General features: G+C 38.8%; 1 protein-coding gene across 5 annotated transcripts; it reads left to right on the forward strand.

Annotated features, from left to right (window-relative positions):
* The first annotated feature begins 1,744 nt into the window (after positions 1–1,744).
* SSX2IP (SSX family member 2 interacting protein) lies at positions 1,745–22,492 on the forward strand. Of its 5 annotated transcripts, XM_077182296.1 has the most exons (15): positions 1,943–2,258; positions 6,455–7,148; positions 8,710–8,843; positions 9,574–9,737; positions 9,987–10,187; positions 11,816–11,926; positions 13,168–13,303; positions 14,903–14,978; positions 15,056–15,227; positions 16,013–16,163; positions 17,358–17,494; positions 17,908–18,075; positions 20,158–20,266; positions 21,123–21,243; positions 21,425–22,492. In XM_077182296.1, exons 3-15 carry the CDS (start codon positions 8,801–8,803, stop codon positions 21,573–21,575), a joined length of 1,740 nt encoding a protein of 579 aa, XP_077038411.1. In that variant the 5' UTR covers positions 1,943–2,258; positions 6,455–7,148; positions 8,710–8,800; the 3' UTR covers positions 21,576–22,492. The 5 variants fall into 5 exon arrangements, with proteins under 5 accessions (XP_077038412.1, XP_077038411.1, XP_054494388.1 ...); XM_077182297.1 differs by lacking the exons at positions 1,943–2,258; positions 6,455–7,148 and adding an exon at positions 1,745–1,865; XM_054638413.2 differs by lacking the exon at positions 6,455–7,148.
* Positions 22,493–23,535: the final 1,043 nt, after the last annotated feature.

Below are 23,535 nucleotides of genomic sequence, written 5' to 3' on the forward strand. Positions count from 1 at the left end.
GCCGTGTGTGAGAGATGTAGGGAGGTTTATCACAGCTGTGTTTGTGGCAGGAAAACTTACAAGGCCCATTTTCTTTTGCAGATCCATCCCTTGTTGCACACAGAGCATTGTTCTGTCTACATGGTGACCCTAACAATGAAAATGCTAATGGTACTACTTGTGTCCTATGTTACCACTTTCTTATACTGAAAATACTCAGAAAATAAGCAAAATTTGCCAACTTGGGTGGACAACTGAATTTAAGAAAATGTATGTAACTACAATCTATTAAAAATAAATATTTTATATCCTAATCACAGCTATTTCTCTGTGGTGGTGTCTTTCCAGTCACAATAGTCATTCTGTTTACTGCATTCTAAGTCTCTTTTCTGTAATTTTTTTCCCTTTTTTTTTAGTTTCTTGATCTGGTCTATAACACCCTAGCTTTTGAAGAAAAAATAGCAAGAATAATCATCAATCTCTTCCTGTCACCAAAAACCAGGAAATAAAGTCTCCCAGTAAATTTACTAGGTTAGAAAGCTGGCATTAGTTTATTAGCAGTGCTTCATGCATGGGGATTTCTCCTCAAAGCATTCATGAAGAGCAACCTAACAGGCCAGGTTATATCTGTGGAACTAATGCATATTCATCACATTTCTACTACATATTCATTACATTTCCTGAATACATATGTAGATGCTAATTAATTCCCTTAACTTATTTGAATATGAGGTCTTTTGAGCGTCTTTGGTGGTTGTTTGTGAACACCCCATGGCTCAAAATTTCCCTTTTATGGTCCCGGTTTTTCAGATGAATCTCCTTTCCTTGAGATCGCTTTGTTTAATGCTTGTGATTACTTGCACTGAATCCTCCAACAAAGTGCTCTCCTCAAAGCTAAGTATGAAGAGAATATTGGACATGTTCTGGTGACCTCATCCTAATTTAAAAATTACCACAACAGGTTAAGATTGATAATATTGAAAATTGTTGTTTATTAACCCGGAAATACATTATGATGAAAACTTTGAATTTTGAAAGGCAACGCGTCACATGTTTAATGGTGAGACATTGGAAAGTTTAATTGATGTTCTCTGGGCAATAAAGCATGTGCCAGGCTGGGTGTCTTGGTGCTCCTTCAGCATCACTCCCAGCCACAGAGAAGGCTGTCAGGTCTTCCACAGGGAGGCATTTTTGTGTCATGGGCCTGGGAGAAGAACCCATTGAGAGGAGCTGCGGAGAAGGACTTGGGGACTCTTGTGGAGGAAAAGCTGGACATGAGTCAACCCAGAAAGCCAACCCCGTCCTAAGCTGTATCCAAAGAGACATGGCCAACAGGTCAGGGAGGGGATTCTCCCTCTCCGCTCCCGTGAGAGCCCGCCCAGAGCACTGCACCCAGCCCCGGTGTCCTCAGCACAAGAACGGTGCTGCCCTGGAACAGCGGGTCCGGAGGAGAGCACGAAGATGCTCAGAGTCGGAGCAGCTCCGCACCTCACACTGAGAGTTGGGCTTGTTAGACCTGGAGGTGGCTCAGGGCAAACCTCACCACACCTTCCTGTTCCTGAAGAGAGCTTTTCAGAGGGTGAAAATGCCTTTGACACGGGCAGAGAGCGATGGCTCCAGGGGGCCGGGTTTCGGCTGCCCGAGGAGCCGGGCCTGGCTGCGGGCGGGGCCGGAGCAGGTGGCGGAGGCGCGGCCGGGCCGCGCTGGGCCCGCGGGGGGCGGCAGGTGCCGTTGAAGGTCTCCCGGCAACCGCGCGGCCAATGGCGGCGGGGCGGGGCGGGGCGCGGCGCGGCGCGGGTTTAATCCCGCGGGGCCCGGCCGGGGCCGCGCCGGCCGCGGGGCTCGCTCGGGAGCCGCTTCCCTCCGCCTCCCTGCGGCCGCAGCAGGTGGGGGGTGCGCGGGCGGGCTCCTCCGCCCCGGCACGGGCGGGGCGTTGGGCGCGGCGGGTAACGGCGGCCGCCGGTGGGGCGCGGGGGAGGCGGCCGGGGCGGAGGTAGCGGCGCTGCTCTGCCGGGCTCCGCTGCCGAGCCCGGGGGTTGCGGCGCTCCCGTGGGCTGGGCTCGCCCCGGAGCGGGCAGGGCCCCGTGCGGGGGCGCAGGAGCCGCTGGCCCGGGCGGGTTGTGGGTCCTGACATGTGCTCCGGTCTCTCAGGCTCCGGCTGATCCCGGGGACGCGGGAGAGCCGCGGCGGGGCTGGGGCTGGGGCTGCCGGGGCTCCCCGGCGCTGTAAGGCCCAGCGTTTGCTGTCTCTGTGAGCCTACAAGCGGCAGATGCTCGGAGGTGAGAGCCGTAAAGCTTTCTACTGAGTCAGGGAATCTGTGACTGCTCGGGCTCAGCCGGCGGCTCACGTGATGTAGGAGTACAGGTTTCGTAAGTGACTTGGGCTATTTTTTTTTAAATTTTATTTATTCGCAGCAAAGCTACTTTAAATTTGAAGATCAAATCGTAATGCGGGACTAGTTTGTAGTGTTCCTGCATCCCCAGATTATGTAGAACACTCTGCTGCTAGCGGTGGTGAGTGAAATAGTTAAGCAGAGCTCCATAGGCTGCCAAGGTATGATAGGAATTTCAGGGCAATGGCTTAAAATACGAAGTATTGGAAGTGTAATGTGAATGTATTAGGTAAATTTTACTAGTGAACTTGGAAAGGAGACCTAGAGGAAATTATTTGATACAATGAATGGGGATTTCAGATTATAGGCGTTTATGGAGGAAGATATTGTTTCTAGGGTTTGTTTTTTGGGGGGGGGAGGCCGAGGGGAGAAAGCTGTGATACTAATATCAGTTATAATTTAGACTGGAAAGATCACAGGAGAGGGTAACAGCAGGCTCATGGGGCTCAATACCTCGGTTCTGAAGTGGCAGCAGATGCTAAGGACAAGATGCTAAGTACAGTTGGGTTGTACAGCAATGCTTTTATCTGTGTATCCTCCCAAGATGCTGCAGTCTGGAGTTGAAGGCTGCATCTGTCTTTTAAAATGTAATAGATGCTGATGGAGGCTTTTCAAAACATTGGAGACAGTTTATGTATTGAGTATTCACAGCAGCTCATGGTGATGCAAGTCCACAGTTTGTGTTTTATGTGGAAAAAATGCCCTTATTTCCCAGCTTTTGCACTGAATGTTTCATTGCGTTCTTTATAACTGCTGTGTTAAAAGAAGCAAAGAATATTTGTTTTCTGTATGTTGGTCCTGTTTCTCCAGCTGCTTTCTCATTGAAAAGTCGCAGCTTATTATTTTCTTGTATGAAAGCGTTGTTTGATCTTTCTTGCACCATATTTAGGTACATTCTGTCTATTTTTACAGGGCAGGTTGTATCTCTGTGAGGTATTTAAGGTGCAGAAGCTTAGTATTCATCGGGAGACATTATGGTGCTGTCTTCTGTCCTCTGCCCCAGGGTTCTGCTAACTGCCTGGGAGCTGTTATTTCCAGAGACTAATCACAGGGACCGGCATCTCTTCCTGCATGATAATGCCTAACTAGAGCCTGTTGGTTTAAGTGCATGGCAGAGTTGTCTTTTTCTTTGTGTTAGTGTTTATGAACAAGGAATTTCAGCTGCTGATTTTTATTATCCATTTGGTCAGTTTGAGGACAACCTTCTGCAGTTTGTCATTCAACCTGTGTTTATTTTTGTGAATAACTCTGTATAGCACATGAGTATATCGTGTGTTATCGAGAGATGCCTGCACAGACCCCTTTGAGACTCTAATTTTTCTCTTTGTCACTTTCATACATTTTGCTCAGCCATCTATAACTTGTTCCTACACTTTGCCCTATTCCATTTATAATTGGCCATTAATAAATTTCTTAACATCTTAATTTAAGAGCTTTTGGAGGGAACATTGCGAAAAGCTTTTTGAAAATCCAATTATGCTGTCTTGCCCAGGTGTGCTGGATGATTCCATCTTCCAGAGCACTGTGGCAGACTGGTTAGTGTTCCTTCCTTCCACAGAAGGTATGCTGACACTTCACCAGTCCCATTTGTTTGTCAAGTCTTTTCTGTGATGTGTTTTGATTAACAGAAACCTAGATTTTACAGGAGAGTTATTCCTTGAGTTCCCTGGTAATCTCTAGAGAAATTATGTAGTTCTCATGTTGCATTCCGTGCCTGATTTAGCTTTCAGGTTTCATGGTGCTAAAACAAGTAAGTTTCCTAATTTTTGATATCTGGACTACTAGTTCTGGCTCTCCCCAGTAAATATCTCACCAACTTTAGGAACTAATAAGACAGCAGTTTGCTTTTCTTTTAAAAAGTTGTCTGCTTGCAGAGACGGGCAGCTGTAAAGTTTGGCTCAAGCTGACCTCAGGGAGAAGAGGAGGACATGCAGAAGATGGTTTCTGAGGTTCTCTTGTGGGTCACATAGGGAGATTTGGTAACAGAATGTTCTGCTCTGGCTACATATAGTAAATGGGTTGTGAATGCAAAGGGAGAAATGCAGTTTTGAAGATTAACAATAGAGTTATTGTTTAGTGATAGGAAAATGCTAATGTGAAATCCATCGTGTTAGTTCAAAATGGGGTAGGAATTTGGGAGCCAGATAAAATGTTTCCATGTGTTTCAATTTTTTCAGTGATTGAAGTAACAGAATTTCAGTTGTCTCTGTATGTAGAGTGTAGGGTTGGATCTTGAGGTAGTACATCAGATTATATTCCTTGTAACCCGAGTGTTTGAGGCAAAGATCCATGACAGATCAGTCATTGAACACTGAATTTTATCAGATGTAAGAGTATATTCTTGTGTCATTATATGTATGGAGAAGATTGAATATTTCTTTTCTTAAAACCCTTGGTAATTTTAATTTGTTTTCATGTTTGTTTTTCTAAGTAAAATGTAGCTTGGATTTTTGAGTATGATGCATTCAGGGTGAATGGAGACTTCATACCCACAGGCTGGGTGGTTTGACTTGATTGGTCGTGCTACTTTTGACAGTACTGGGAAATTCACCTGAAAATCTGATATTACTTAAAGTTTCCATGGAATGTGGATAAGTTGAGGGATTTCTTAACCCTCATTTTGAAGTTAATAGATTAATGATTAAATTGTCACGATTTTGTAAGTGTGGGAAGAAAAATATGGGCTCAGATTAAATTACAAGAGCCATCATTAAAATTCCATTTTTAAATAAAGGTCACTAGAATTAATAGATTTTTAGAGAATGGTACAGTTAAAAAGAATACCTTTCTCACTGGATATAATATATATTATTAGCGCTAATGAGAAACTGTTATTAGGAATTGTGTAGAGAGGCAATAAATGTCAAAACTCTAGGGAGGAAATGCAGGGACTTTTATGGCAATTACATGAATTAAAGCAAGTATATGTCATGGCATAATCAGGGATGTATTTGTAAACCTTCAGTGTCATGTCTAGAGTGCACCCTAAATTTACCTAGAGTTCTGTGTGTCTCTCTCTCTATCGAGATAAAAGCCATCTGTGTGACATCTGCAGATTACTAGACAAGTGCAAAAGCTTTAAGCAGCTCCATAGCTCCCTTTGGGTATTATTTTGGTAGAAAAGAATCACACTGGTCTTCAAGTAAATGCTAAGTACCCCCACAGTTTTACAAGTTGAAACACATGCATGTCACAAGTTGTTGTATTGGAAATAAACAGAGAAGGAATGGTAGATTATTTCTGGTTGATGCTGACTTTCTTCTGAGGCATTGCACCTCTCCAGTGGTGCCTTTCCATATCCTCCCTACCTTGGCAGGGGTAGAAGGTTTCTGGGTTAGCAGATACTGCATTTCCCACTTGTGTCACACCCTGTCTGGGTTAGGGATGACCAGATGGTGCAATATGATCACAGCACAGCACTGTGGCAATTCTCTGCTGGTTGTTTGAGTGTGTTTTACAAACCCAGTTCCAACTGCTCCTTTTCAAGTTTAAACATGATATTTAGAAATTTTAAGTGTGCTGTTTTGAGTTAAGTTTTTAGTTCTTGTTGCTTATGGTTTTCTTAACTTATGATTATGATTTTCCTAATTTCTTGTTGCTTATGATTTTCAGGTTTTTATATTGCCTGAACTCAGGCTTAATTAATCAGATTTCGGTCTTAAATCTTGGCACATTTGTCAGTTCCTCTCCTGTCCCCCAAAACACAGGCCAGTACTTTTATGAACAGCTTCTTTCAGCTCTTTGAACTTATGAAATATACTAATTTTGAACTTTAGTCATGTTCTTGAAAAGAAAGATGTATTTATTAATGAATTATCTAGAAGTTTCTGGAAATACTTATGTGGTTTTTTGCCCAAAAATTCCCAAGGTGGCTTTCAAAGAAGTTCTGGTGTGTTATTACCATGACAGTCCTTTTTTTACAGTTCCTTGGGGTTTTTGTACTTCACTTGTTCCAACTAGCACTTAAATGCCTTGGTTTGATTACTACTTCTTGGCTGCAATCAAACCTTCTGTGATTTTAGTGGGGTGTATTTTGGGTCTTTTTGTTTGATACAAGGGTTGTGTTTTTTTTTTTTTTTTCAGTGAGATGGCTCTGCTGTTGTATTCACACTTTGGAAGCTGGGTCCCAGAGGCTCATTCTTGCACAATCCATCTGTGTCTTGGCCTCCAGGAATTCCTTGCTTGGGAGAGGAAGTGACACTCCCAACTGGGGCAATTGCCTCTAGAAAGCAGTGGGTGGTTACAGGGTTTTGGGCAGGTCATTGAACCTGGTAGGGAATTAACAATAACAAATCCCTGTGTACAGGGCAGTCTTGCTAGAGCATCTGCTCTGCATGAATCTGTGTGTGACTTGCAGGGTGCAAATTTAGAGAATCATTGCATTCCTCCACCTGGATTAGTGCTGCTTCCAGTCAGACATTGTTTAGGGTGGCAGATGCTGTGTCAGGATAGTACTGTCAGTGCAGAGAGACCTGGGGGTTGATAATGCTGTGTGTTCAGGGAGTGTGGGTGTAGTCTGTTAAAGAATAAAAGCCAGTTTGTTTGGAAGTAGCACCATATCTAAAATGAGATAAGTATTTTTGTGGGTTTTCCAACAGTCCTTGATGGAATTTGTATCTTATGGTTCTTAATAATCTTTTGAGAAATGCTGTAAGACTGCAGGGTTGTGATGTCAGTAATGAAAATGTACTTGTACCTTAATTTACTGCCTTTTTCTCTCGTGTTTGTGCATTTATCTGTCTGATGGATCCAGCAGAAATAAAGTAGAATGTAAGAGGTGTGTTCTTTTAATACTTACTGACTTTGAATTTTGTTTTAAGGCACTGTTGTCTAGTTAATTTGTGAGCATCTTGCTTCTATGGTGGGGGAAAAATTGAAAAATATGCATAAACCAAGTGTAGAGAGAAAGCAGAACAAGCCATTTCTTTAACCAGAACAGCAACTAGATCATCACCTTGACTGTTTTCTTGCTGCCTTGTGTGTACTTTCTGATCTGATATTTTTCAGGAGCTACTAAATTACAACACATGAGGAATAAATGTTTACCTTTTTCCCATGTATGTTTATGAACCTGGGGAAAAAATGTTCATCTAGTTGGATAATTACTTAGAGGGTTTTTTCTAATGCTGAGCATTCTGTGACTGTGTACCAGTATGATCTCTTACAACCTTGGTGTTTCTTTGGACACTGTATTTTGTGCTTTGTCATTTGATAAGTATTTTTACTCTCTTTGTGTTCTCAAGAGACCTTAGAGGTAACAAAACATCCCCCCTGTCCTTTCCCTTCTTTCCCCACCCAAATGATATTTTTTCCACTGTGATAAAAATACAAGGTTTTGGTGTCAGAAATTTAGAAGTTGCTTAGCCAAAGTGTGTTTATTGGAGCATTAGCAAGGGGTTAGGGAAGAACATCCATGTGCTCTAAAATCTACTGAATCCATCTAAAACGACTTTAGACTTTGTTCCAAAGTGTTGGTGGAAACAAAGGGGCCTTCTTTTCTGTCAGGTGGAAAGTTTGTTTCCCTGAAGTATCATTGTTCCCCTAACAGCTGATGGGTTGTGCTGTCCAAATCTTTAGCATCCGAGCTGGATTTAAAGTTTCCAGCAGTGAGAGATAACTAATGCTATTATGTGCCTTCTTAGTGTGTGCTGGAGGTGGGGTGAGGGGACAATCAGTTTGTTCTTTCTTTTGAGTGGGTGGCTTCCCTTTGGTTTCCAGAGGGACAGTGCTGTACTGAGCCTGTGCCAACAGGGTAAGGCTTCTCCTGTTGGTTTCCTTCAGCAGTTTTGGGGTTTCTGCAAGGAAGCAAGCAACTTGCTAGGGGAAGGCAATATTAATAAATGTGTAAGTTAATTTAAATGGTTAAATAGTTATTAAAAGCTCCTTTGCCCTCTGCTGATATATCCTCTCTGGAGCCTTTGTAATACATCTCTTTAAGTAACAATCCCATTTGGACAGACATATGTTAAAACTTCATGTAAGTTTACAGTAATAAAATTGCTTCCTGGTTATATATGGCAGGAAAAAATATTTGTCTTGCTCTGTTTTTTCTGATGTACATCAACAGAAACAACTAGTTATCTATGAGTCTTAATTTTCATGTGTGTGTGGCATTTTGGCTTTAGTTAATGGTTTACAAGACAGTTAAGGATAAATATAGATAGATGCATCATTTTTTACAGTATACTATCTGCTGTGCTTACCATGTTCCAAATTTAGTGTAAAGAAGTATAAAAATTTCACGTGGTTCAAGTTCAGTAGTCACTCTCCTGTGCCTTCTTTAACCTTCTAGCTGTATTAGCTGCTTTTGTTAATCTAACATGCTCTTGCTATTTTAGGAGATGCCTACGTAACACACGTTGCCAGCAATTGTACTGAATACTTTGCTGCTGAACCAGTTGCTCAGGTACCCAGCCTGTCTCTGTTGCTATGGGAGATTGGAGGACTGTTACTGTGCCGCTGCTGTCATCAGGTAAACTGGGAATATTCTGAATTTAGTTGATTTGCTGATTTTACCAGCAATGTTATAGCAACTAGAGAGACTGGAGTTTTGTGCATGACATATTTGAGTAGTTAAACAGCATGGTAAATAATACAAACAGTGCTTTGTCTTGGATTGAGTCCTTACAGAAATGCTAATGTAAAATACTGTACTTGCACGTGCATGGAAAGGTTAAGAACTTGCAGTCACATTTTTTTATTTAAAATCATACCTATCAATGTGTCTTGTGTTTTCAAAGATTTCTTTAGTTGCTCTATATTCTTTTGCTTCATAAATTGGTTACAAATTTGTTAAAGGAGTAAATATTTATTCTTGCCTATTTCTGCCTAGTGGAAGAGTAAATTACAACACACAATAATTAATAAGTATAATAATACCGTACATTCTATAAGAATTTTACTGAATGTGCATCTCTTGCACTTGTGTTGTAGTAAGTCAATAAAAAGGAAGTGTGCTCAGTTTTTTCTTGGTGGATGAGTAAAATTTGAAAGGTACACCACTTTGAGCTGTTTTTGAGTCTAAGTCTTCAGTGGAAGTTTCTGTTTTATATGTGTCTTGTGAATTGTTTAATGTCATTCTAGATCAAATTCTCAGTTCTAGAACCTAAATTTCTGTAAGTAATAACTTGAATACATAAGGGTTTGATTTTATGCCATGTGTTAAAATAATAGCTGATTTCTTATTAATGTTTAACTTTTAGATAGCAAAAATATATTTCCATATACCTCAGAAAGGAAATCTCCTACAAGCATGAGCTCAGAAGTGCTACGCTTGTCACTGCCTTCATCCAAAAGCATGCACAGCTTTTTCAGTGCCTTCTGCACAGAAGAGAATATTGAACAGAGTATATCCTATATTGATAGGGTAAGCCAGATCTTTCTATTTATTGGGGATTGTCACCTGCACACAATCAATTGTGGTAAAAAAGATTGACTGGATTAAGAATGCTTCTTCCTCAGTGCCCAGGAGCTGAAATTGGTGGGAAGTAAGAGTCACATTTTCCCCCTTCATACAGGATTTCACCTAATACTGTTTCTGTCTTTTAGAGAATCATGAGAGATTGATCCAGTTATTGATCTCATTTCCCCCCCTCTCCCACCTTGTCTTTACCAGGAATTAACAACGATGGGGTTTCCCTCTATTTATGCGGAGTCCAAAGGAAAAGAATTAGATTTAGTGTCTATGGTCAATTGTATGAATGAATTGCTTGTACTGCAGCACAAGAACCTCCGAGCTCAGGAAGAAATAGAAGTACAGCATCTGAAACTGGGAAGTGATATGGATCACTTGCAGAACTGCTATTCTAAGTTAAAGGTAGAAAAAAAGATCATTCCACTAGAATTATGCAGCTCTTCTTTTATTTTTTTTTTCTACTCAGTACTAATTTACAGTTTTACAGTTGTATTTTCATGTGTATTTTGGGGATTTTGGAGGTCTGTTTTTCCAAATGAAAATGCCTTAAAGTTAATGAAATATGAGCTAACAAGAGAACTTCTAATTACTTGGAATTTTAGCCTCCTTAATCAAGGAAGGGGGAAGACTGTTTGAATTGGGAGTGCTAATGTACACTTAGAGTGAAAACATTAAACACTTCAGTTCCCATCACTTAGTATTGCTTAAAAGGGTATGCCCAGCTCTTAAAGATAAATTCCCAATGTAATTGTAGCAAGTTAAAGCACACATAACTCTTCTAGTGTGGGTTTTTTTAGTCTTTTTCCATGTCATTAGCTTTTTCCATGTGTTTTTTTTTGTTGTTGGATGCCTCAAACATCCAACTACAAAGTGTCTTTGTAAGAATTTTTTTTTGACAGAAACTGCTGTCAAACCACAAGTTACTAAGCTTCATTTTATCACAGGATAAACACATGCTCAAGGCCAGTCCCTGTGGAGTAGCTGATATATTGGAAGTTCCTGGGTGCACTTGTATGTGCAGTCATATTAGAAAAGACTTGACTTTCTCTTAATTCTGTCAAGAAAATAAAATATAAAAAAAGAGAAAATATTTCAGTGCATGATTCTAGTGCTTTTTAGGTTTGCTTTTCGCTTGGGCTGGTCAGCCCTGTCTCCTTGAAAAATACTGCTGTAGATTTTCAAAATCCCAGTAGCCCTCTTGCTGAGATTGGTCATTCATGTAGAATGATTTTGATTACAGATTAAAAGTAATCTGTAACTGCACTGATTTTTATACAAACACTGTAAAGTGTTAGGTCCTAGAACACTCCAGTTGCTTTCCCTAGATGAATAGCTGTAAGGGGAGAGAGGGAAATCTTCTTAGTACTGCATGAATCCCAGGGCATCTAATTGGCTGTCAGATTGTGAGGTTCCTCATGTAGATTCTTTCAGCTACCATACAGCAATCTTCTTGACTTCCACTATTGTGTTACCTGTATTTCACTGTGATGTGTTTAGAAGTTCTTGTTGCTTAAACATATCTACACATCTGTACATCAGTATGCATATGAAGGAAAGGTTTGTATTTGGCTTGTCATTTAAGCTGCCAGTTTTAGGTCTGAGTCTCATTAATGGACAAAACTTTTAAAAATGCTAGTTTTGCATTGTCTATTGTAATGAGATCATCTGTCTAGCCTTCTCTGTATATGTGAAATGTTCCATTTGCATTGTTATGGTCACAGTCTGTATATCTGTGTTAATTGTATCCTTAATTATTCAACAGAAATACTCCAGTAAAACTGTAGTTCCAAATTTATACAGGTTGCTTAATATCCACCTCACTCTCACAGTACAGATATGCTTACAGAATCCTGACTTAATGAAAAAGTCCTAACTGTAAAAGATAATATCTGTTAAATACCAAGCCATATCTCATGTGAGGTGGTTTGGCAGTTTGGTTAACATGGCTTGTTTGTTTTGGTTGGTTGGGGTTTTTTTAAATCTTATGCTTTTAATTCTTATTGATACTGAACTATCAACACTTTTTCTAGGAACAGTTGGAATTATCTAAAAGGGAAATAGTTGGGCTTCAGGAAAGAGACAGACAACTGCAAAGCAAGAACAGAAATTTGCACCAGTTACTTAAAAATGAAAAGGATGAAGTGAGTTGTTTTGTACATTAACACAAGTCATTATGTAGATATTGAAGAATATTTTTTTTATGCACGGAGTCTTGTAATTGCTCATTTTGAATGTGGTTTTTTGTTTGGTAAATGTTGTCTTAAGTTGACTGGCATGTTGCATAGGGATAAATAAGTTCTATGAGGGATAGGTCCAAGTTACAGCAATAGTAGAGAGTAATGCAGAAATGAAGATGTGCAGTTTTCTGGGATTTTCTGTACAGCTCTAGCTTACAATGTTCAGATATATCAAAAAGTAGGGGGAGCAACAAGATTCAGTCACTTAAACATTTGTGTATAGAGGCTTTTGGGGTTTTCTTATTATAGAGGGGAGCAAAAGACCAGTAAAAGGGAGGTGGGGGGAAACCCAGCTCAAAAACACCATCTCATTAAACTTAAATATCGTGAATCAATTAAGATCAGAAAACACTTTGACATCCATGACACTTCTTAGTTTGGCATTTGTTTCCTTTATGCTCCTTCTCTAGCATTGTACTTCACATGGCTCCTGTGTTTTTGTGAATGTGACTCCTCTAAGTTTCTGTGAATGTCCTGTGTTCATAAACATGTTCATACAGTTGGGAATAACAGTACTAACTGTTCATAGTCAACTTCCTGGAGTTCCAGCTTAAAATATTGAATGTGCTGTATGTTTGTAAGGTTAAATCGTAAAATTAAAAGAAACCCAAACAATGCAACCTTAGGAATTGATAGTACATGTCAAAATTTTGCTTTATGAGCAAAATGGAATAGTCTTTTAGACCAAATGGAATAGTCTGTCTTTCAATGTCCTGCTGCCCCAAGGAAACGGGGTTTATTTTTTAGTGTAAGCCTAACAAGTATGCTTTAGGATTGGAGTAAACCTAGATCCTGAACATGAATTACTGAAAGTAAAGATATATCTTTCTCTGCTCTGTTCAGTAAAGGCATTAAAGGTTATGTGACTTATCAGAACATGAATTCAGTAGTACTTCTGAGAAATTATAGTATTATAATCTGCTGTTTATGATACTGCTTTCTGCTGAAAAGAAACTACCTCTCCTGAGAAGTCTGAGATCAGAATCCATGGGGTGGGAGAGCTCTTCTGATTCCTTTTGTTACTTCTATTAAACTGTTCTTCAGGTGAAAGGGAGTTTTGTTTTGCCTCATGTGTTTTGGTTTTCTGAAGAAATTTATGTTTATACTTCAGTGGAAGAAACAGCCTTTTGTGGCATTGCTTTTAGGTTCAGAAGTTACAGAATGTAATTTCAAGTAGAGCTACGCAATACAATCATGATATGAAGAGGAAAGAGAGAGAATATAACAAATTAAAGGAGCGCTTACATCAGTTAGTCATGAATAAAAAGGACAAAAAGTTAGGTAAGTAGCTCTTTGAATTTTACCACAGCAAAATTAGCATATTCTGTATGTTGACCAGAGGCAATTTTAAGCATTTTTATCATTAAAGGCAATGTGGCCCTCTTGCATATTTTATTTGGATGTTATAATGTTAAAGAAAAGATGCAATATTTTATGTTAACTGACTGGGTAAGACTTTTCTACATTGTGTTCCATAAGATTCCTTACCAAGTATAAACCAAATGCAGATCTTTACCTAATGAGGTGGGGTTGTTTTTTTGGTTTTTTTTTGGTTTTTTTTGTTACTAAGGAAAATTTATTCCTAGGATTCCATAGGAATCAATGCCTATGCTAGAGCCATCTCACCTCCATTTTCTTGCTACTGTTGCTATCACAAGATTTTGGATAATGTCATAAAATCTGTATTGTTCCAAGTAGTTGCCATGAGGAAGGCACACTGCATGGGGTTTTACTCTGGAGATGCTCTGCTTGTGGTTAGCACAAGTAATGAGAGAGGAAGTAACACAGGGCAGATGTACCATCCTGTACTATGTGAAATGAGGAGAAACCAGATCTCCTTTATAATGAGTACTTGTACGTTGTACTGCCCAGAAATTGTGTTCAAGACATTCCTCAGTGCTATTTACCATAAATACATGGGTAACCATGAAAATGTGTATTGTTGTTAGGTATTAAAAAAAATTTACCTTTTGGTTCATATATCTGCCCTTAAAGTATTTCTATAATGTATCTCCAGTGGAAGGGAAGTCCTGCTCTTGTCCACCTGCTGCCCCCAAACTCAGCTGTTTGCCAGCTGTAGTGCATGTTTTAGTGAGCTCACTGAGTTGACTAAACTAGAAGAAAACTACTCCTGTTGTTGCCAAGATGGTTCTCTGCTTACTTAGTTTTCTGTAAGTCCTTGTGCTTAAGCCAAACCAGGTTAGGACACAGTGGGAGGATCACCTATTTTGGCTGCAGAAAATCTTTACCTATCATTTCAGTAAGCTCTAGAAACTTCACCCTGAGGTCAGCAAAACTTAAACATTCTTGACTTCTGGTGGCTCGTACTAGTTCAAGTATCAGTGAGGTAAAAATAGCAGGGGTTTAAAACTAGTTACTGTTTGCTTGATAGCTAACTAGCTTGGACTACCAATCTGTAGTTTTACATTGGGTTTGGATTTTTGTTGTTGGTGTGCTTGGGGTTTTTTGATTTTGTTTTTATTCAAATGTGGACAGAAGTTTTGAGGAACGCCTTAAGGAACAATAAGTTCCTTACCCTAAACAGGAGATAAAACTGGCATTATTGCCAGAATAAGCATAGACTTGATACATTGATATAAAAATTGAAATAGGGGTGAAGGTGTCATTAAGAAATGCATTAAAAGGACAGGATGAGAATATATCCTTCTGAGTTTCGGAACTCAAAAACTTTAACTTTTTTCCTTTGACTGTGTTATTTTTGCTTTAAGCAGGGCCATGTGATTTAATGAGTCTGAAGTTTGAGGGGGATATTTGAGTAATATGATCTATTTATAAAAACTACATATAAATGAAATGTCATCTAAATTTTTATCTATTTGCATATTGTTTCACACTTTGAAATATCCTTTTCATTTGTAGCTATGGAAGTTCTAAATTATGTTGGTAGAGCTGATGGGAAGAGAGGTGCATGGAGGACTGATAAGACAGAAGCCAGGTAGTTGTCTTAGAACAACATTAATTGAAGCATGTATGAGGGCTGGTATGTTGTTACTGTAAGATTATTTCTTCCAGAAACGAGGAAGAAATGTACAAAGTTCTGTTAAGTGATTATGAACAACGCCAAAAACAGCTTTTACTGGAAAATACTGAGCTAAAGAAAGTTCTTCAGCAAATGAAGAAAGATATTATTTCACTTCTTCCACCACAGAAACAAAAACCTAAAGAAAGATCTGAAGATGGGCTGGTAAGTATTCTTCAGTTAAAATTTAATCTCCATGGTAGTTTGGTGTAGTGCTGGAGTAATTTGATAGTTATTAAAAAGAAAGTAAACTAATTCTGAGAGTTGCAATGGATTGCACATCATGTGCTTTGTGTGAAATTCATCCAATATAAATATTCTGCTCTCTGTGAACAATACATAGTGTATTCTTTCCAGTAAGTAAATTAAAAGCTAGACAATCTTCTTTGAATGAATGTAAATGCAGTAGCTACTGGTATGTAATTCTATATTGCAATGCAAAATACTGGATTTTGCATGCCTAGGGGCTTTTGTTTGTTTGTTTCCAGATTTTAAATATTTCTTTACACAGGATATTTTTATTGAAGAGTTTACTGCCATGGCTGTGTAGAACAGCCATGTAGGTTCTCTGTCACCTTCTTTATAAATTGTGAGTACTGTTCTTGACTGGATGACTTCCCCCATACTGGGGCAGCTGCTGCCTAAGTCTGACAGCAGCACTCAGCAGTCTGACCCCGTCTGTGTGGAAGATGTGTGACTGAGCCTTGCTAGCTGACCCACAGTGTCTGTGGTGGGCTTCTGGGATCTGCCTGGTCACTTGCCTCCTGAGCATTATGCTGTCAGGGAGCTGAACTCCCTCCCTGAGAGTCAAATTTCCCTGGATGGAAAAATCTTTATGTAAGGGTTTTCTTTCTCTTCAGTAAATTGAATCTATGCACATATTTATATAAACAAATACACGTATTTGGAGGGGTGAAATGGTTTGAAGCTTCTTATTTTTGCTTCTACAGGTGCTGTCAGACCAGGAGGAAGATATTGGAGAATTGAACAAAGAGAATATGTGGGAATTATCTTGTGAAACTGTGCGGGAGCAGCTTACCAATAGCATTAGAAAGCAGTGGCGAATGTTGAAAAATCACGTGGAAAAGCTGGATAACCAAGGTTGGTGTTCAACTGCATTATGTGTACATATAAAATACATTTTAGAAAAAGTAATGCAGATGTGGCACTTTGAAATAATTGGATGCAAAATATATAATTCCCTCCAAAGAGCCTAGTCTTGCCACATCCTCTGGGACTTCTCGAGGCATTCTAAAACAAACCGACTGATGGTATGGTGCTGGACTCTCCTCATTTCCAGCTGTTAAACAGCATTAGGACAGCTAAAAATATATAAAATTCTTTCCTAGTATTATTTTTCCATGCAAGTAAATGCAGCTACTACCACAGGGATGTTTGCTGTCAAGAGTAAGATTGAGAAGGTCATGCATGCAGTTGCAAATAAAACAGCAGATGGCCTTTGAGAGTATGTTTACACCCTAGAAAGGATTTCAAGAATTCTTGTAATACTTTATTTGGTGTTACTAACTGAAAAGTAAGCATCAGAAAAAAATGTTACAATTGTTTGCTCTTTGTTTGGAGTCATCTTCTAGGTTTTTTTAGTTTATAGGGGTGACCATAGTATAGCCCATTAGGATTCTATTAATGTTCAAATACTGGCTTTAGGGGACCAAAACTTGTCTTATTACAATCATTATGATTTAGCATGCATTGAGCTAAATAAGCCAGTGTGTAATTGTACAAAATACAACCATTTCTGTAGTTCATTCCCTTACTGGAATGCAAACATGCATTCAGTGTTAGCTCCATTTCTCCTTCACAGGACTTGAAGGAAAAGGCTTTCTTTTTATATCTGTGATAAATATAGTTACTGTCATATTTTTATGAACACATAAGCCCTTCAAAAATGGGCTCAGAAGAATGGGCTAACAGCATGTCAGTGAAAAAAAAATCTTTAGTTGTCTTGAGTTTTTCTTTTAAATGACTGCTGAAACAAGTGAGGATTTTGTGTAACACTTACTGCAGTGTAGATGGTTCATTTACCTTGGGGAATGTGAAACAGCCGTGTTTTCATTGCTTTTTCTTTTTTTTTTGAACTGGATTTGATGCATAATTATTCTTGTAGCACCAATTTTGGAACTCTTGTCTCTGATAGAAATGCTTTTGAGTACCCTGTGTATCTGTCTTTCATGCTGAAACAAAGAGTCTAAAACCTTTTGCTCTTCCAAGCTGTCTCTGATATGAGGTGTTGGGGTTTTTATAACTTGCTTTAAAGATGCTTTTTTTCTCCCTTAGTGTCACGTGGACATTCAGGAGCTTTGAATGAAAAAGATGTCATTTCAAGAGAAGACCATGAGCTAGAAACTGGAAAGTTAGAGTTAGAGATTCAGCAATGTAAAGAAATGATCAGAACTCAGCAACAGCTCTTACAGGTAGTAGGCTTTACTTTTTCTTATTTTTCTCAATTGAATCCAAGTTTATTTTATTTAACATTCCACTGTTCTTGCTTCTGAGCCTTTCTCCATTCCTCGATTGTGCTTTTAAAATAAAACAACTTAGTGGGTGGTCTGAGTATAGCTGTGCTAGTGGCTTGGTTAATAATATAAGGACTTTTTACTCCTGGTAGGAATAATTTTGGAGGCTAAACAAAGGTGAGGCTGTCTGAACAGGGACATTTTGATTGCTATCTGAAATCTGCCCCCACTATCCACCACCTTGATATCTACTGCATTGTTTCCATATTAAACTTGAACCATTTTTCTGGTAAAACTGAAACTGTGGCAATACTGTACCTCTTAAGTCACTCCCAAATTAATATTTGTCTTTTGTTGTTTTATATCTGCAGCAACAGCTTACCTGTGATGATGACACCACTCTGTTACTACAAGACTGCTATTTGTTGGAAGAGAGAGAGCGTCTTCAGGAGGAATGGAGACTATTTCGAGAGCAAAAAAAGAATTTTGAGAAGGAACGAAAAAGTTTTACAGAAGCTGCTATTAGATTAGGACTTGAGGTATTGGGAAAGGGAGCTCTTGTGGAAGATGAATTACAAGTCTTTCTTCTATATGTGACAAAGTGCAGCCATCCAGCAATATCTGTTTCTGATGTCTATAGAGAAAGATCATTGCCATACTGTAAAAAACATTTCTTTAGTTGTTCTGGAAGATCATTCTCTTGGTAATTGAAAAAGCCAAGGTTTTTGTGTATATTGGAAAGTACAGTTTCTGCAACTGGAACCAAACCATTTTTGTTTCAGGATTTGAAATATCTTAAGTGCTTCCAAAATTTATTAACTAAATCCCTTGGATGTTTGTAAAGTTTGGTTTCCTACAAAAGTAAGGGCTATGCAAATTTCAGTCAAATTTGGCCTCAGGGTTGAATCTCAAAGGTTCTTGATTTCTAAGATTTGGTGAAAACCCGTGACTTTTGCAAAAACACCAAGTAATTACTATGCTTCCCTTAGTAGGGTCATTATCTGTTCTGGTTTTGTAGTTAAGCTGGCCAGTAAGCACAGATACTGGCAGTCAGAGTAGATGTGTCTGTGAATGAGCTCTAGCACATGTCCTTTGCTCCAGCCCACAGTTTAGGTCAAAAATGTGAAGGGGCTTACAAGTTTGTCAGGGGAAAGGTCATCATGATGTGATTATGGAACTAGGATGGTACAGATATGACAGGAAAAGAGAAATGGACTTTATTGCTTACAGAACAGCTTGCTTTGATGTGCAGAGCAGAAAGTTGGAGTGGGATGTGATTAAAATTTATAAAGCTGTGGATTCAGTTTGAGCAGATGAAAGCCCTACTGTTGTTCACCAAATCCCTCAAGACTTGGACTAGAGGGGACTCTTAATTTTGAAATTAAATCAAAAACATACCCAAAAATGTAGCTTTTTTTATAATTAGGTAGTTGACTTCTGGATTTTTTTGAAGGAGATTGTAAAGGCAATGTGTACCATAGTGTTCAAAAAGCACTTGCCTGAGTTTATGGGCAACACACTCACAGATAATAAAAATGGGGCACAAGGGGGTGCCTTTTAGTATCTATAATCACATGGCTTTTGGGAATGGGAACCTGTGAGGGAATGCACTGCAGAAAGTGACCGTGCTCATAAACAGCATCTCTTGTGGCCACTGTTGGAGACAGAATACAGAGCTGACTGGCCAACCTGTCTGACCCAGAATATAAAATACTCTAGAATTTATTTAAACTACTGGGATAGCAGTAGTTCACATGGTAACAAATACAAATTATGACTAATTTAATTTTATTTGCATTTTAGTGAGTGAGTTAATTTCATGTTGCACATTGAATTCAGCTTTAAAATTAATGAGTGATAATAGTCAATAATTGTTTGTCTGGAAATGTTTAGGACTCCATTGCAGCATAAGTATAACTGCTCATGCTTCAGCTTGTCAGAATGCTGAGGTATGAAATGAGAAGCAATGCTGTGAGCTTTGTAGGTGTTTGTGAAAGTTTGCGTTGGAGTTCAGCTTCCTCTGTTTTCCTACTGACACAGAATAGGAGCATCCTGTTTCACTGATGGTTTTTGGAGATGAAATAGCTTGTTGCTTGATTCCAGAGCTGTTGGATCTCTTGGAGGTTGTCTGTTAGGCATTATTTTCTTTTTCTGTGCTTAGAAGGGCTGGAAAGGGAAACAACCTGTTTGTTTTCTTGCCCCAGTTTTAGACAGAAGCAATCAGGGCTATTTTCAGTGTAATTTTTCCATGTTTTAGAAGGTTTAAGAAGTAATCATTCCTGGTAGCTGCCTTGGATGAGGGCTGCTCCAAGAGGTGGTGCTGCTCTGGGGGAATGGGGAGCATAGGAGATGCTGTCACTGGAGTGTAGAGCAGTGAAGTGAAAGGATTACTCTGACCTCTGTGCAACAGACTGTGGGATTTGGCTGTAAGTGCCTCCTCAGCCAATCCTCATTGGGCTAAAAGCTTGCTACAGGCAGTGTTTGCTGTGTTAAGCTGCTGGCTCTCCTTGGTGACATGGACAGGCTACAACTTGGGCTTTCTGAAATAGAATAGCATCAATTTAATGTGGGCTAGGTTTTTTTCCTGTGTCATAAGTGTAAACTGTCATTTCTTTTCTTAGAGAAAGGCATTTGAAGAAGATAGAGGAGCATGGCTGAAGCACCAGTTCTTAAGTATGACTGCTGATTGCAAGTCTGAAAATGCAACAACTCCAAGTGCCTTCTTAAGAAGCAAGTATTTGGTTCAGATTATGTTCTTGCACAGTTTCTTTCTCTTCCTTTCAAGAAGTCACAACTATGAACAAAACAATTAAAAAACCAAAAGGTCTCAAAAAAAATTCTACCATGTATCTGTATACCTCCACATATCAGGGCAACTGATGGTTTTGAAAATTTCCTTTTCAAAAAGGAATTGTACCTCCCTTCCTGATAATTACTTATGTAATGAATTTATATTTCTGAAACAATCTGGTGAATATCAAATACCTGACAGCACAGCAGATAACTTTCAGGTGCTTTCATAAATACTGAAGAACATGTAATAATTCTGGTTTTCCACTTCATATAAAAACTTTGAAATATAAATGTGAGAAGGGATTGATCTGGCCCTGCTAAGTTTGCCATGTCTTTCCATTGACTTGAGTGATGGTTAGTTTCATGTAAACAGTAAAACATCTAACTTCATTTTGGTTTTGTTTTCTATATTCTGACAAATTTGCAGGTTTCATGTTGGTGTTATGTCTGTGCATGCTGGAGAGGTCTTTACTTAAGGAATAAAAAAGCTTTATTAATTGTAAAGTGAGAAATTAAGTTGAGTGACTTCATATGACTACCTTCAGTGGTAGCTATATATGCAAATGCTGCATTTTCAAATTTAGAGTCCTAATTTTAACATAACTTTATTCAATAGCATTACAAATACTTAAAAAATTTTATCCCAGGTCTATATCAGTGACAGTTTTATTATAGCTCTGCTTTAAGGTCCTTGTGGTTTTTTATTTTTTTCTTTAGAGCAGAGAACACAAAGCCTTGAAGGACTTGCTTGTTTCCAGTGGACTGCAGTTTAACTGATGTGTGTCTCTCTTAGGTTCTGACACAGACCATCGTTTGGTGAGATCTTCATCTCAGCAAAAAAGACCTCCCTCTGTGTTGAGTACTACTGCTTCACCAGAGCCTTGCCAGATATCCCAGTACATTACCCAAAACAGGTTTGTGAAACAGTGTTGTAGATGGTTTGTAGAGTGCTGAAATCCATGGAGAGCACAGCGTAATCTAAAGCTTATGGTTGGTATATAACCAAGGATATTAAACGTTATATCATAAAAGCAATACTCTGTTTCCTTTCAAAGAATTATTTATTTGCATTGTAACTTCTTTTTCTGCTTCCAGTGTTGCATCAGAAAAACCTGCTGCAGATTACTTGCCAAATCTGTGGGTGGAAAGTGATGACAAAGAAGAAACTGAAGAATGCACAAAGACATGGGAAGACTCTGGACTTGACACTCTATGTAGAAACTTGCACATGGAACAGCTGCCTTAGGCTTCTAGGGTTGCCTGCTGGGATTTTTGTTAGAGACTTGTTCATAAACTTATCATTCTAAATGAAACAGAATGCTGTGAGTTTGATCATTCTTCTGGAGGATTATGTGGTGATCTGAATCGTGGTGTGTTTCTATGTGTGTGCACATGGCTTTTATTTTTTAGATCATTTTTTGCCTCTTTCTTGCAACTCTTGAAAGAAAATTTAAGAATATATAAAAGCTTTGATATTTTTCTAGTAACAGAAGCTCTAATTCTGTGAATAAAGCAATGGTCTGAAACTTTGACTGTAATGAAATACTGGATCTTAATGTTACCTTTCATCACAGGCAGAGATAGCACTTTTAGAAATTGTTTAATTATTGGAAACATTCATTTATGTCTCAAGTGTAACTGGCATTAAATCCTTTTTTGCCTCGACTTGAATGTACAGTATACTGTAGATTTTTAACAAAACAGGTTCTATATTTATTGTGTGATTTGAAAATACCTCTTTGATATCTCAATGATTTAAAGTGCAAATCTTTATATATTTGTAAATAGAGCAAGTGGTTATGCTGAGAAACCATGAAATGAAACACATGCTTACATAAACATTATTTTACATGGCATTTTAAATTGTTTTCTAGTGATACTCAGTTTACAGATCCATTAGGACTTTCAGTGGTTCAGTCAGGAACCAAAGTATTTCAAATGTGAACAATAAACGTGTAAATCTATTCTAAAAAACCCTGTGTGCAGTAAACTTTTTAGCTACCATGGTTATAGGGCTATATACAATGTATACAAATCTGGTGCTGGTTTTGTATTTTGTTTGGGTTTTTTTGTTTTAATTGACTCCAGAATGTTATTTTTTGTGTAGCCTTGGGGAAGTCTCTTGTTTATAATGTAATAAAAATAGCCAAGTTAGAGGTAAGATGTTTCAAGGTCTCCTTCACCTTACTCAGTGTGTGTGAGTTTCCTTGCCCAGTACAGATTCATCTTCTCTTGTTGGGTTTTTGTGCATGTCTGATCACTTGTATAGCTCTGATCCTTGTGTAATTGACCTTTTGGAAGATATCTGAGTTTAAACTGCCTTTCTTGGGGTCAGAGGTGGGAAATTAACTCAAGTTCAGAATCCTTCACTGAAGGCTATTGCTGCTCTGCCCATTCACTTCAGAGTTGGATGGAGTGTAGTGACTGGATTTCTGGAAAAATAGCAGTAGGATAATACAGGGAGGAGAAGAAACTGCAGTTCTCAGAGACTGAAGTAAAAAGCTGCAGTTTCTGCTGCAGTGGATTCAGTCCATTGAGTTCCAGCTTGAGATGAAGTAATAGCCAATGTAAACTGCAGAGGATGATACTTGTGTGGTTTTCATGTAGCACCTGTAAGGGAGCAGAAGTGGATATAATGATAATAGCAATACTATTGTCTTGGTGGGCTTTTTGCTGCATGGCTAGTCAAGTTGGAAAGACAGCATCATATTTCTGTTTCTCCTGTTCTTGCCCAGTAAATGGGTGTTCAGAATCATGTCATTCACTGCTTTTTAGCAGGGTACAGTTCCTGTTTGGTTTCCTATTTCCCAGCTGTTGAGCAGCTCTTGCCAAAATTTTACTTGTGGAAGAATAAATACACTTGCAAAAAACTTAAGTAAAGTGAAAATTTAATATATTAAGGAGAACAGAACTCTGCAAGCAGGATTATTTTCAAGCCAGTAGTGACTGCAGATCTCCATAGCTGAGGCAGGATCCAGATGCCACCAGGGGCTGCTGCTGTTCCATTGTGTGCTCGTGGGTGCCCTACTGTGACTGTTAATTGTGTTTGCTTTACTTGAGCCTTCCTTCTTCAGCCTGGTTTTCTTTAAAGTAACTTTTGGGATAATAATACCTTGAAGAACAAAATAACCTATTTAAACTCTTGTTGCTGTCTACTGAGTGATTAGCAATTAATAAGCATTTTGTACTAATTTTTTGCTTTAGAG

This window comes from Agelaius phoeniceus, chromosome 8 (assembly GCF_051311805.1).
Source record: "Agelaius phoeniceus isolate bAgePho1 chromosome 8, bAgePho1.hap1, whole genome shotgun sequence".
Lineage (NCBI taxonomy): Eukaryota > Metazoa > Chordata > Aves > Passeriformes > Icteridae > Agelaius > Agelaius phoeniceus.

Bases quoted from the DNA above. Each gene is read 5' to 3' on its own strand.
- SSX2IP (XM_077182297.1), top strand. From the start codon at position 8,801: ATGGGAGATTGGAGGACTGTTACTGTGCCGCTGCTGTCATCAG. The intron at 11,927-13,167 runs GTGAGTTGTTTT...CATTGCTTTTAG, and splicing joins TTAAAAATGAAAAGGATGAA to GTTCAGAAGTTACAGAATGT. The intron at 14,979-15,055 runs GTAGTTGTCTTA...TATTTCTTCCAG, and splicing joins ACTGATAAGACAGAAGCCAG to AAACGAGGAAGAAATGTACA.